At 42.9% G+C, this 15,484-nt stretch overlaps 1 protein-coding gene across 2 annotated transcripts in view; it reads left to right on the forward strand.

The window, feature by feature from the left end:
* Positions 1–15,484, forward strand: part of SYCP2L (synaptonemal complex protein 2 like) — a 238,888-nt gene that overhangs the window by 184,114 nt on the left and 39,290 nt on the right. For both annotated transcript variants that reach the window (XM_077492189.1, XM_077492188.1), the window contains 2 exons: positions 2,898–2,995; positions 7,281–7,375. In XM_077492189.1, coding sequence (XP_077348315.1) covers positions 2,898–2,995; positions 7,281–7,375 — 193 coding nt within the window. The remainder of the gene's footprint in view (positions 1–2,897; positions 2,996–7,280; positions 7,376–15,484) is intronic.

Consider the following 15,484-nt stretch of genomic DNA (forward strand, 5'->3'; position numbering starts at 1 on the left):
CTGGAGTGAGTTTGCTGCACTGAAAGTAAAGGGGCCGAATAATTTTGCACGCACCACTTTTCAGTTTTTTATTTGCTAAAAAAGTTTAAATTATCCAACAGATTTCGTTCCACTTCACAATTGTGTCCCACTTGTTGGTGATTCTTTACAAAAAATTAAAATTTTATATCTTTGAAGCCTGAAATGTGGCAAAAGGTTGAAAAGTTCAAGGGGGCAAAACACCCACTTTATGCATGGTATCATTCAAACATAGAGTAACGCAAGCCATGATTCACGCTAAAATAGAGGCAACCGTACTAGATAAAGTTCCCATGTTCGAATCATTATGGCTTCCTTGGATTGAACACTACTTACCACATGGTCTAGACCAGCCGTCACTAAATGGCGGCCCGCGGTCCGAGTCCGGACCGAGCAGCACTTCTGCCCGGACCGCCATGCCGCCAGTTTAGCAAGCGACAGCAATCACTGGTTTGCTGGGACCGCGGGTTTCCCCAGCAACCAGTGACGCTGTGCGCATGCGCCCGCCCCCTGCTCCTGGCCGCGTCTCTCGGAGCTGAAGAGACACGGGCAGTGTGACGTCACGTGCGCGCCCCGCCCCCCTGCTGCCCGCTGTTCCCGGGTCCTGGATCTCAGGCAGCTTCAGTTGTGCCCACACTCCTGCAGTTAAGGTATGTGGGCACATTAGTTATTTATTAGTGATCAGTGTTCTGCACACTGTTGGGTATATTTTAAGGGGCTTTTTTTTGTAAAGGGCACGCTGATGGGAAAATTTTATGTTAAAGGACACTCTGATGGGCACATTTTATTTTAAGGGGCACGCTGATGGATATATTTTTTTATGTGCACACTGATGGGCATGTTTTGTTAAGGTGCCCCTTAACAAAATATGCCCATCGATGTGCACATTAAAAATATACCCATCAGCGTGTCCCTTAAAATAAAATGTGCCCATCAGAGTGCCCTTTAACATAAAATTTTCCCATCAACGTGCCCCTTAACATAAAATAAGGGTCACGCTGATGGGCACCTTTTATGTTAAGGGGTAATCCGATGGACAAATTTTATTTTACGGGGCACGCTTATGGGTATATTTTTAATGTGCATATCGATGGGCATATTTTGTTAAGGGGCACGCTGATGGGTACAACAAAATGTGCCCTACAAAATATGCCCACCGATGTGCACATTAAAAATATACTCATCAGCATGCCCCTTAAAATAAAAATTGTCCATCAGAATGCCTCCTAACATAATAGGTGCCCATCAGTGTGACCCTTATTTCATGTTAAGGGGCACGCTGATGGGCAGATTTTATTTTAAGAGCAACACTGATGGGTACATTTTATATTAAAAGGGGCACTTTGATGGGCACATTTTAAGTTAAGGGGCATGTCTTGTTATGTCCATCAGAGTGCCCCTTAATATAAAATGTGCCCATCAGCATGACACTTATTTTATGTTAAGGGAAATCTTGATGTGCGCATTTTATGTTAAGGGGCACTGTGATGGGGACACCTGATTTAAAGGGGCACTGTGATGGGGACACCTGATTTAAAGGGGCACTGTGATGGGTTAAAGGGGCACTGTGATGGGGACACCTGATTTAAAGGGGCACTGTGATGGGGACACCTGATTTAAAGGGGCACTGTGATGGGGACACCTGATGTAAAGGGGCACTGTGATGGGGACACCTGATGTAAAGGGGCACTGTGATGGGGACACCTGATGTAAAGGGGCACTGTGATGGGGACACCTGATTTAAAGAAGCAATGTGATGGGGACACCGGATTTAAAGAAGCACTGTGATGGGGACACCAGATTTAACTTGACAATAAATATTGTTGAAATGCTAAGGAAATTGTACATTTCTCATGTTTTTGATAGATATACAGTTACTACAATATTTCTGAGTTGTAGCACAGACTTGAGATTCGGACCTCGGCCCAAAGAAAATTTTGGCGACCGGACCTCCTTTAATTTTAATTCATTACCCCTGGTCTAGACCAATCTCTTATATTCTCATGAAACAACTAATCAAACATATATCTTACCCCCTATGTTACATGTAGAATTTATTAACATACCATTTTCTTTCGGAGTGGTCTCCTCCCTCCACAACCCTTATATATGCTTCCCCCACCCTTGCTTTCCCCACACCCTCTCCTTTTACTATATATAGATGTACAAGCTAAATGAATGAGTTATATATTTCCTAATGTTATTACTATAGAGGAGATTTTAGGGATGGTTTAATTAAGTATCTTTTATTCAGGGAATAACCAAGCCACATGGTTGGATCTTGGCCTTGAATTATCTACTTACCTCTCTATACCTTCCTGGTAACAACCTTTCTTTTACCCTATATTATACCAAATCTCCTCCAACCCTAAACTTTGAAACTACAATTTTTACTATGTATCTAATCCAGTTATTAAACTTTATACATGTTTATCTTTAGCTAAAATGTGTTAAACTAATATATCCCAAATTACATGACTGTTGTTATAGTATTCACCTCCTGTTAATATACGGAGAAGCCTCATTTCACACTTTTATACATTCTACTTAACTATAAATCTATTGTATGATTCTTTTTATTGCATTATATTCAATAAAATTTTTGAAAGAAGAAAAGTTCAAGGGGGCCGAATACTTTCGCAAGGCACTGTATCTGAATGGAGTTCTGCATTAATGAACATGTACTCCATATTTTTTTTTATAACATTTCTTCTTTACTTCCTATTATTTTTATATATTGCTGCTTATGTTATATTGTTTTTATCGTTGTTATGAGGAGTCATGTTTTATGATCCTTGCAGATGCAAATAAAGTTCAGTAGCATTATTAGTTGCACTAAATGTTACCTTTTTTTTCCTATGTGGCTTTGGTAAAATCAGAAGAAGCTCCATCAAGTTCCCATGCTGAAGACCTCGCAGGATGCAGCTTTGTTTCCTCTTTTGATAGCTTCACTAAACAGCTTCAAACTAAAATGGCGGTAATGTGCTAATATATTTTTCTCTGAGAACACACAGGTCCTCTTTTCAGTGTCCCTTATAGCCTAACTATAGCCAAAATTTTCACCAAAACAGGCAATGAGCTAGATCTCTTTAAAGCGGTTGTATACTCTACTTTGTGATTTTTACCTACAGGTAAGTCTATAATAAGACTTGTAAAAGAACCGAAAGGTTAACACTGTGCTAGAAAACAATAAGAAATTAAAAAATATGTGAAATCAAAATAAAAGCTGCCAGCACCAAAAAGTCCTAAATGCAAAACTCAAATAAGTGAAAGCCGTGGAGTGGGTGCAGCGTTCGTACCAATGAATAATTCCAGATACTAAAAACCAGAAAAAATTAAATTGATATCAAATATTCAGAAGTGGTGAAAAACCTGAAATTTAAAGTGGAAAACTAAGGCAGAGTCCCAATAATAAAAATTGAGGAACTGCATATAAATGTAATATCTATATTAGTTGAAAAAACGTAATTTGCCAATAGTGAACTCCAGTAATGACAAAATAATGTGCTCAAATACCATTAAGTACGACTAAATAAAATACCAAAAAAAAAGTAGTAAAATTTACAAAAATACTTGTGTGATAATTTGGTATACCAGTGGTAAAAAAGGTTCACAAAACCATTTAATGAAAAATAAAATGTAAAAAATAAATAATAAAAAATAAGATAAAACTAATCAAGCTGAAACAAAGTCCCAAATGAATTTGACAGTGAATCAGAAGATGTCCATGCAGGTGTAGAGACAAGATGCTAACACGGAATTGTGAGGAAAAAAGATCCCTTCTTCCAAACAGACTCTGCACCCAAAGTATGTAGTCTCCTTACCTGCAAAAATTACCACAAACGCTGTCTCCCAAAAACTTGATTGGATGTCCCAAACTGCTGGATCCTTGTCACTCAGAAACCTAAGCAAGAAATGCGCCCATAGTGTAGTATTTAAAATAATAATTTAATATGCTCAAATATATTGCACTTACAGGACAAAGCTCTTATATGCACGGTGTGTCAGTGGATCAAAATAGCGGAGTCTCCTTTAACTTCCTCTGCCTGTTGCTTGCTGTACCATCAATCTCCGTAGAGACAAAACGTGATGACGTCAGTATCACAGGCCCACCCTATGCGTTTCGTCACAATAGGATGTCGTTGGATTGGCAGCCAATTCCCCGACGGTCTATCATGACGAAACGCATAGGGTAAGCCTGTGATACTGACGTCATCACATTTTGTCTCTACGGAGATTGCCGGTGCAGCAGGCAGAGGAAGCTCGAGGAGACTCCGCTATTTTGATCCACCGACACACCACGCATATAAGAGCTTTGTCCTGTAAGTGCAATATATTTTAGCATATTAAATTATTCTTTTAAATACTACACTATGGGCGCATTTCTTGCTTAGGTTTCTGAGTGACAAGGATCCAGCAGTTTGGGACATCCAATCGGTTTTTGGGAGACCAAATTTCCTGAGCTTGGTGAGACCACGTTTGTGGTAATTTTTGCGGGTAAGGAGACCACATACTTTGGGTGCAGAGTCTGTTTGGAAGAAGGGATCCTTTTTTCTCACGATTCCGTGTTAGCATCTTCTCTACACACCTGCATGGACACCTGATTCACTGTCAAATTCATTTGGGACTTTGTTTCAGCTTGATTAGTTTTATATTATTTTTTATTATTTATTTTTTACATTTTATTTTTCATTTCTCATTTAATGGTTTTGTGAACCTTTTTTACTACTAGTATTAGATCACTGGTATACTGAATTATCTCACGAGTATTTTTGTAAATTTCACTTGGATATTTTCTGAAATTTTTGGGGGTATTTAATGGTATTTGAGCACATCATTTTGTCATTACTGGAGTTCACTATTGGCAAAATTATGTTTTTGCAACTAATATAGATATTACATTTATATGCAGTTCCTCAGTTTTTATTATTGGGACTCTGCCTTAGTTTTCCACTTTTCATTTCAGGTTTTTGACCACTTCTGAATATTTGATATACATTTTATATTTTCTGTTTTTTAGTACCTATAATAAGACTTACCTGTAGGTAAAACGAATATCTCTTAAACCTTCATGGTTAGGAAGAAATTGACCCTGCATGCAGTCGCTGACATCAGCGGTGCATGCACTCAGTAGGTCCTACGTATCCTGCCGGAAGAGAGTCATTGCGGCTCAGGCCACTCGAACTGCCGGAGCCAGCAATCCTGGAAGAAACGCAGAGGGAACATGTCGGCTTCCTCAGCGGTGACGGGGCACCACTTCAGGGCTTCGTTATAAGGTAAGTATTTCATAATGTGCTAGTATGCGATGCATACTAGCACATTATGCTATTGTCTTGCAGGTTTTTTTTTTCCACGGTTTACTACCACTTTAATGAGGACAAAAATGCCATAAAAAACTTTTGAATCCTTTTCGCCAAGCTACTTCAAGATAAAAGTAAATGGCTGTAATAAATAAATATTAAAGTAAATTAATATTGATATTCAATGTTTCTTTGCTGGCTTTTTTTTTTTTTTTTCCGTCTGCTGAACAGGGGGCCAGATGAGAAAAAGTTCAGGTCAAACTGGGATTCAGACCAAACTGTCACCCGAAGTCTTCTGTCGGGACCTGGATCACCTGCTGGTGGTACTGTGGTATCCTGGAAGGGTTGCAATTCTGGTGTCTACCAGCGGGTGTCTCTAAGCAGACCCCAGTAGTCTGTTCCAACCGATACTGCCTTCTGGGAGATACCCACTGGAGTACACTAGAATTACAACTCCCTGCCCAGAGAACCACCGTGCCATCAGCAGGTGATCCATGTCGTTACAGTCTTCAGAGGAGTTTCATCACCTGATAAACACATTGGAGCTTCTCGCAATTTTTCTGTCCTTTCAGCATTGGACCAACCTGTTGAAGGGCTAATCATCCGTATTTAGTTGTGAATGCCATGTCAATAATGTACATCAACCATGTACATGCCAGGCATAGAAATTGACAGATTGCCTCAGACGGCAGCCCCAGGACACAGGGGAGTGGTCCCTACACCTGGAGGTGTTCCAGGACCTGTGTCACTGGTGGGGTAAGCTGGATGTGGACCTCCAAGTTTAGCAACAAACCAGACAGATGTGTTATCTAGGTGCAGGAATCCAGACAAAAGCATTGGATGTTCTGGTGGTTCCACGGGATCAGTACACTCTGATCTATGCTGAAATATTTTTTTGCCTGCTTTGCAGGTTGCAGATTTAGAGCATATCAGTAATCCTCAGTGCTCTGGACTAGGTCAGGTGGATGTGGTATGGCAATCTGGTAAATCTCTTGGCAGACACTTTGTGTTGGCTCTGTCAGTTTGTCTGGGTCTTCTGCCCCAAGGTCAGATTTACTGCCCTGCTTCACAGTTGCTGGCTTTAACAGTGTGACTGTAGGTTCTGAGGGACAGTGGCATCTCTGAATCTGTGATTTCTACAATAATAAAAGCTTAAAAAGGCTCCTTTCCTTCAAGGTTTCATCATCAGATGTGGAAGGCATACTTCACTTGTTTAGTTGCTTGCACGCAAGGGGATTCGCCATGTGAGAAATCCTCTCTGCTCCTTGCAGCTGGGTCTGGACCAGCATTTGGCCCTCAGCACTATCAAGGGCTAGGTTTCTGACCCTTCTAACCTGTTTCAGACACCAATGGCCGTTCACTTATTTATTACAACCTTTGTACAGGTGGTCTCCCATATAGCTCCTCTTGCATGTTCCCTTATGACTCATTTGTATGTGGTTTAGACTGACCATCATCCAAGCTTATGGATCAGGTTCCACCTTTACCTGTCAAGGTGTGCATTCTACTATATCTGAGTGCTACTGGAGCTTCAGGTGTCCAGAAAATGTTTCCCTAGATTTGCCTGGCTGCCATCTGGTCTTTCACTGTTCACACGTTCGCAAAGTACTACTAGGTGGACATTGCAACCTCAACTAATGCCTGCTTCGGGTGTAAGGTCCTTTGAGCAGTAGACAGACCCCAGTTTAAAAAAAAAAAGAAAAAAAAAAAACATTTTTTATTTAGTGTCATTGCATCAAGTCACTTATGCTAACAGCCAGATAGTGCACCATTTCCTCTGCCAATAGTATAAGATATATTTATAGAGAGTCTTACCTACCCCTCTAAATGAACATCTAAGGTTGTACTTATAAGTCGCATATTATTATATCATAAGTTTTTATGTTCACAACATGTTATGAAACAAGTAATAAATGGTAACTGGTGTGTGTTTTTTTTTTCTTCTATCCTGAATGTATTCAGTCTACGTATAAAAATTTGGAAATTCAGGCTCAAGACATGCTGACAGCATCCCACCTGCATGTGTCAAACTTGATTAGCCAAATACAAGAGTGCAAGTAAGTAAGCTGTGGTGTGAGTGAATGAACAGGCTTTCTAGACATTCTCCTTATTAACATTTCAGGTCCCATTCACACAACACAAACGCAATTTCTTTATCGTACATCACAGGACAAAGAGGCTCATAGTAATTACTAAGTGGGTTATATCTCACCTTCAGGTGCTGGACACTGGTGTAATCAATTAGACAGGAAGTTTCCTCCCTATATAATCCCTCCCTTACCTCTGTTTTTTTCACCAATGTCTAAGGTGAGAGCCGTAAAGGTATATCTGAATGTTTCAGATAGAGGAAACTGACATTTGTTGTGCTGCCAGAGGGCCATAAAAAATGGACAGGCAGCGTTCAAATCCGCTATTAAAATGATTGCACTCTCTTGTCGTAGTGAGAGCAGTCAAAGCCTATCTGAAGCGACTGCTCAGTTACGGGAAACGAATGTTTGTGGCTCTACCAGTAGGTCTCAGGAAAGGGCAGATAGCGTCTCAATCAACTGTTTTCATGTTGATTCATCAAGTTATTATTCAGGCTTGCGGTTTGAAGAAAAGGTTTTCTCCTTTAGAGTGCACTTTACCAGGCCAGTAAGCGCTTCATGGGCGGTGCGTTACCAAGCCTTTATGACTAAGATTTACAAGGTCGCTACTTGGTCATCTATACAATCTATACATACATTCACCTGATAGAAATTAGTGAATGTTAGACGGCAAGAGGATGCCGCTTTTGGCGCAGTGTACTGCAGGCAACAGTATAGGTCCTCATGTCTGATGGCGACCTGCGTTTATTTGTGTCTCCCTCCCCTAAGTAGGCATTGCTTTAGGACATCCCACTTAGTAATTACTATGAGCCTCTGTGTCCCATGATGTACAATAAAGAAAATAGGATTTTTATAATGGCTTACCTGTAAAAATCCTTTTCTTGGAGTACATCACGGGACACAGAGCTTCCGCCCCTCTTGTGGGACACTTATTGCTTTGCTACAAAAACTGAGGTACTCCCTGTATGGGAGTGGTTATATAGGGAGGAAACTTCCTGTTTAATTGATTACACCAGTGTCCAGCACCTGAAGGTGAGATATAACCACTTAATAATTTCTATGAGCCTTTGTGTCCCATGATGTACTCCAAGAAAAGGATTTTATAGGTAAGCTGTTACAAAAATTCAATTTTTCCTGGTGTCCTACATTTCAGACCACTGCATTGCATTAGTGTGCTCTGAAACAATGCAGCGAGTTGCAACGTAAACCACCACATCTGAACAACACTGTGGTTAATGGAGCTCAATAAAATGTCTCTTGTAACATTTCAATAACGTTCTAACACAAAAAAAGTAAACGGTACAATGCACCATTATTGAAGGCTGAGCACTGTATCCTCCCAGTGCACACCAGCATCTTTGTAATCAGCGTGACTGCTGGTGTGAATTGGCTCTTAAAGTGGTTCTGCACCTTTAAAAAAATATATTAAAAGCCAGCAGCTACAAATATTGCAGCTGCTGACTTTTAATAAATTCACACTTACCTGTCCCAGGGTCCAGCGATGTCGGCGGCAGATGACGAGCGATCGCTCAACTCTCTGCTTCCCCCGCCACCATCTTCTGTCAGGGAATCGGGAAGTGAAGCATTGCGGCTTCACTGCTTGATTCCCTACTGCGCATGCGCGAGTCGTGCTGCGCGTCTCTGCTGGTCCCCGCTGTTTCCTGGGAACTGTGTGTTTCCCAGAACACAACGGGGGGGGGGGGGGGCATCTGCGGCGGTCTGCGGGGGTCTTGTCCCGGAAGTGGGTGCAGATACCTGGATTATCCAGGTAACCGCACCCCCCTGAAAGGTGCCGATTGTGGCACCGGAGGGGGGGAGGGATCAGATGAGCGGAACTTCCACTTCAGGGTGGAGGACCGCTTTAATGTGCAAGCTATGCTTAAACATTGTTTTTCCCTTTTGGTTTGTTAGATATAGCATTGAAAGTGTTTGATATTCTGTAAGTGCAAACAATACCCATTATTCCTGCCAGAAATAAAGTGTGCAATGGTGTTGCACAGAACAGTCCCATACCTCCCTCTTTTGCAATCTCCTACTGGTGCTGTTTGCTCCTTCTTCCAAGAGAGCCCCTCAGCAACCTGTGTGCTGAAGGGGCAGCCATGTGGGCTCACTTCCCAAGCCATGCTGTGTGTGCTTCCATAGACACACACAGTGTAACTCGGCCAGGCCCCCCTGTTTCCTCCCCACAGGATTTCACTGACAGCGGTAGGATCCTGTGGCTTCTGCTGCTGTCAGTGTCTCCTAGTAGACCAGGAAAAAAAGTGGCCATGCTCCTGGGCCAGCGCTGGGTCAGTGAGAGGAGGCAGGTAAGTGTTTAGAGACAGGGGGACAGGTAGTGGGGTGTTTTTTTTTTTTTTTTTTACCTTAATGCATAAAATGCATTGAGGTAAAAAAAACACTTAGTTTGTTGTAAGACTCCCGTCTTCTGTCTTGCATGTGCCTCCTGTCAGTGCACATGCTTGGCTAAAATGCTGGACTGCGGAAGTTTTGTGCAATAGGTGTTTGATCCATATGACCTTCGAGGCAATCGTTGGATTGGCTCCTTATAGTATTGTCAAGATTACCACTGGTGGCAGGAGCACTTATCTTCTTCAATGGAAGAAACCTAATGAATTGTAGGCTAGGTAATCTCCCTTGCTGACAAAGTAGTGGCCCTTTAGTTTTTCCACTTCTCGACTTTGAGTCCATTGAGGAACACAGGTCTGACCCCTGATTTTTGATCATGCTCTCAGTACTGCTTTGCTACAAAATTGAAGCTGACTGGTAGTTGCGGGTTTATATTCTGGGCTGGGCTACAGTTTATTTGCCAGGGTACAGTTCTCTTGTATGCAGCAGTACAACCTGAAGATAAAGACTTTCGGTATCTTATTATGGACTGTAAGAAAAGCATTTTTCAGGAGTACAAAAACTGTATTTCTTTATCGTACATCATGCAGGACAAAGCACCATACTAATAACTATGTGGGTATATATAGGCACGTTCAGGTGATGGACACTGGTATACTCAAATACAGGAAGTTCACTCCCTATATAACCCCTCCTCCTACCAAGAGTACCTCAGTTTTTTCCCAATGTCTAAGGTGTTGGTCACGAGTGAAGATGGATTCTGAAGAGCTCCACTGGAGGGATTCTTACTGGATTTAAACAGCCTCCATAGACTGGATCCATCCAAAGTTGGATGGTACTAGGGCCTAGTATACAAAGCAGAAGGTTTTGCCTGTAACGCCTCTTTGCAGGGCTGGACTCCGGGACCCAGAGCTTTTTGGTCATGTCTAATACAGGTGCGGGTGGGGTGCGACTACAGGTCCAAGGGACTGAATCTCCGATAAAAAGGGACCCGTACTTGAAGGTTTGCTAACACAGTCTGTTGTGATGGGGGAAGTTTGGATCTGTCTGTTACAGCAGTATCCTGCAGTGAGGATAAGGGAAAAAACCTAGGAACTGTAAAAAGTCCACCTATGGTCTTTTCTTCCATGAGTAAAATGTTGTATGCCTTAGTCTCCACTAGAGGGAGTAAAATGCACATACCTTGGTATGTTGCTTCTCAGTCAGCTCAGTGTCCAGCTAAAAAAGCATGTGTGTGGTCTCAGCAGCCAGGGGTGATTCTTAATTGAACAAAGTTTGGCATGTTCCTGTCCCCCCTGGGGGAACTAAGGGGCTGGGGGTACAGCAGCAGTTTGTAACAGGGTGATTTTGACATTAATAGACAGCTCTACAAAGGCTACGCATGGCCCAGGAGAAAAATACAGCCTACCGCTGCTGACCAAACACTCTTTACCCCCCCCTTTCCCGGGGGGGTGCGGTGGCGGCTTCCCTGTGTTGTTACCTTATAGCATTTTCATGCCCAATGGAGTTTCCCCACATAAGCCATGTCAGTGCCTGCCGTGTAAAGAGCCATACTTGCACCCCATCCCTTGTACATACTTGATTTACGATCCTGCCAGAGGGTGATCGCAGAGCCACCCCTTCTACGGATCTACACTGGCAGACCCAAATGCCGTTCACACGTGCGTTGACTACTGTTCATTTTGAAACAAGGTGGTGGGTTAATGGCGTAGGGGCGTGGCTTAAGGCAGGCGGCACCACGCGCAGGACGTAGCATCCACGTGGAGCACACAGGCGATGGGAACGCCAAGCAGGCTCACACCTGAGATTTTTAAAATGGACACTTCTCGTTATCAGAAGATCTCTATCAGAGCAACTGAAGAGATGTAAGTCTGACACACAGGAGCGCTGGGGCATGTAAGGGATGCATACAGGCATTTCCAGTACAGGAAATACATTGTTACTCAGCACCAAGCTGAACTTTATAGCGGCATTGTATTGCTAGACTATTGCTTAGCAAGTAGTGCATTTACTTAGTGCCTCTGCTTTTGTACTTAGCACTATGGAAAAAAAGATACCATAAAGGTACCAAAAATTCCACCACCAAGCGCCCAGATGAACATTTTCTCCGTCCAAAGAGATTCTCAGTTCTCTATCACATAGAGGAGAAATTCACCAAAAAATTAAATGTACTAGCAGTTGATGCTGCGATTTTCAGTGTGAATAAAAGTCTAACTTGTCCAGTAGAAAATGTACAAATTCTTTAGGATCCAACAGACAAAAGGTTGGAATTCCTGTTAAAATCCTCTTTTTCCTTGGCAGGTGCCGTTACTCAACCTGCAGTGGCTGCAATAGGCATCTGTCATTCCCTAAAGGACCAGTTTAGACAGGCTCTTAAGGAGGTTCCTGCACAACAAGCCCAGGATTTGCCCGAACTGCCAAAAGCATTATGTTTTGCCATAGACGCCATGAAAGATTCTATTCACCAGGCGTGTCCAGCCTTGCGCTTGTCCTAGTACACATGCGTAGGATCCTGTGGTTAAAAAATTGGTCAGCCGAAGCACCATACAAAAAGCTCCTGGCTGGCTTTCCTTTTCATGGGGATCGGCTATTTGGGGATGATTTAGACAAATGCATCTGAATGATTTCTAGTGGGAAAAGTACTCTTTTGCCAGTCAAAAGAAAGTATAAAAGCTCCTTCCTTTAAGCAGACTGTCTCCTGTGCTAGGGGCATCAGCCTCTAGGCAGTGGCAATGGCCTCCACCGTCAGAGTCTAGAGGAAAACCTCAGGGTCAGGCCCAGGCGCAAAAGAAGGCTTGGGGCCGGAAACCTGCAAAGCAGAATTCTAAAGCCTCATTATGAAGGGGAGCCCCCCGTAGTCAGAGTGGGGGGAAGACTTCTGCAATACTCAGTCTGGCAAGAGGAAGTTCAGGACATATGGGTCATCTCCATGGTTTCTCTTGGATACAAACTAGAATTTTCGGGCGTTTCCACCGTCTCATTTTCTGAGATCAAACGTTCCCAAAGATCCAGAGAAAGGGCAATCTCTGTTTCGGGTACTAGACCGATTACTGGCTCAGAGGATGATCCATACAAATCCCCACAGAAGAGCAAGGTTTGGGATTTTATTCAAAACTCTTTACGGTACCAAAACCGAATGGAGATGTCGGACCCATTCTAGATCTAAAGAATCTAAACCGGTTCCTGAAGATCCGCTCCTTTCGCATTGGAGTCGATCAGGTCAGTGGTTTCTATCCTACAAGGAGGAGGACTTCTGGCATCTATCAACAACAGGGCTGCATATCTGCATGTCCCTATATTTCCCGTTCACCAAAGGTTTCTACGGTTCAAGATAGGACAGCAGTATTTTCAGTTTGTAGCCTTGCCCTTCAGGCTAGCTACAGCGCCCCGGGTGTTCACAAAAGTGCTGGCCCCACCTCTAGCCACGTTAAGGGCACAGGGCATAACGGTCTTGGTGTACCTATGCTAATAGAATAAAATCGGTGGCTCGTTTGGAGCAAAGTGTATGGATTACAACCAGTTACCTGGAAAGTCTGGGTTGGATTCTCAACCTAGAGAAGTCTTCCTTAAAACAAGCTGGAGTATTTGGGCCTGATCATAGACACAGCCCAGAAAAAGGTGTTCTTGCCTCAGCAAAAATCAACTCCATAAGAGAGCTAATGCGGATGGTCAGGTCGAAAGGAGATCCCTCTATTTGCCTTTGCATGAGATTGTTGGGAAAGATGGTGGCTTCATTCAAAGCGGTTCCCTATGCCCAGTTCCATTCGACACTGTTGCAAAACAGTATCCTGTCTGCTTGGAACAAAACGATTCAAGCTTTAGTCTTGCCAGTGCGACTGTCCCCAAGGGTGTCCCAAAGCCTTAGTTTGTGGTTACTAACTCAGAATCTGCTGAAAGGAAAATCCTTCAGATCAGTTATGTGGAAAGTGGTAACGACAGATGCCAGCCTCTCAGGCTGGTGAGCAGTACAAGGGACAGTGGTCAAGAACTGAAAGAGCCTTGCCCATCAACATCCTAGAGATTTGGGCAGTGCATCTGGCTCTAAAGGCCTGGACTCTCAGGTTATGGGATTGTCTTGTCAGGATCCAATCCGACAATGCCACAGCTGTGGCCTATATCAATCTCCAAGAGGGCACCAAGAGTCTTGCAGCGCAAAGAGAGGTGAACCATATTCTAACATGGGTAGAAAGGAATGTTCCGTTCTTAATAAGCAGTCTTCATTCCGGGAGTAGAGAATTGGCAGGCAGACTACTTGAGTCACCAGCAGTTATTCCTGGGGGAATGGTCCCTTCATCCCAACATTTTTCAGGCTGTTTGCCAAAGATGGGGGACTCCGGACGTAGATCTTCTGGCATCCAGATTCAACATGAAGTTGGTCAACTTTGTGTCCAGGACAAGGGATCAACTCGCATGTGGAACAGATGCGTTGGTGACCCCATGGGATCGGTTCTCGCGAATTTATGCATTTCCCCCTATTCAGTTGCTGCCACGACTTCTTTGCAGGAACAAGCTGGAAAGAGAGCCGGTAATTCTGGTAGGATGAAGAGAAAAATAGACTTGGCGCTATACCTTTAAGTTTAAATACTAAATGATAAAAGAAATCGAAATCAGAATTGTGAAAAGAGGCCATAAACTGACTGGTGTATAAATTTTCAGCATGCTGGTAAATAATAATAAACCCCAAAAATTCCTTTATAACAAGTGTTAGTGTCTAGTGTTATTAGAGAAATTCATATGAAATCACATGCACCTGTGTCAGTACCATAAAAGTGCAAGCCTTATTATAAAAAATAAAGGATAAGTGAACATACAATTGCAAAAAAAATTGATAATGGAAATGCAAGTGAAAACCGTGCAAATCCCAAGTGAGATTTGAGCATAAGATATCAAAGAAAATAAAGAGATAATTTTAAAAAAGTTATCAAAACAATATCAAACACTATTCGGAATACCGATCTGTGAAAGTCCCACGTTTATAAAAAATCAATGTGCTAAGTGACACATCATAAATAACAGGTGAATAATAATAGTGAAAAATGGACGGTGAAAATCCTCCGTGAATATCTTCAAAAGGTATCTGCAACTGCTGCTCCCAGTGCACAGTGAATGATGATGTGATTGCTCTCACCAAAAATCTTACCCCGTCCGGGATGGATCAGCCTCCACAGTATAAGCCACTGTGTTGCTCTCTGGCAATAGTTTGCTGTTGTCCTGGGAGACCCCCGTTCCTCCACTGGTGTTACGTGCCCCGTTATATGTAACAAGGAAGAAGCATATCCATAGTGTAGTATGTATAATAAGGAGTTTAATTCATAAGCCAAAAGAACTACTCACAAACAACCGGTGATCAATCGCTTTTTGTGATAACCGATTTTAAAATCCCACCGGCCGTGTTGCTGCCTGTGTAAGAAGTGCACGCTGTCTGGCCACGCCCTACGCGTTTCGTCACATCGACGTCATCTGGAGCGGCCATCTTCGTGCAGCTTTTACCTTATATAGGGCGCAGTGCTCTACTTCGCCTGCGCGGACAATCGCCGCCATTTTTAGTAAGGGAATGCCCTCTACCTTTGATGATATTGTTTGTGCATGACAGGGGAATATCCCTGATTATTTATTCATTGCGCCTACGCGGCCCCTCGCCGCCATTTTGGTTGAGGGAATCTCCCTAATGGATGACGAAGGAAAACTAGGCACTGCTACCCGATATATACATATATACTATTTACATCAGAG

Source organism: Lithobates pipiens, unplaced genomic scaffold, assembly GCF_037356315.1.
Source record: "Lithobates pipiens isolate NorthernLeopardFrog02 unplaced genomic scaffold, aLitPip1_a1.2 Scaffold_19, whole genome shotgun sequence".
Lineage (NCBI taxonomy): Eukaryota > Metazoa > Chordata > Amphibia > Anura > Ranidae > Lithobates > Lithobates pipiens.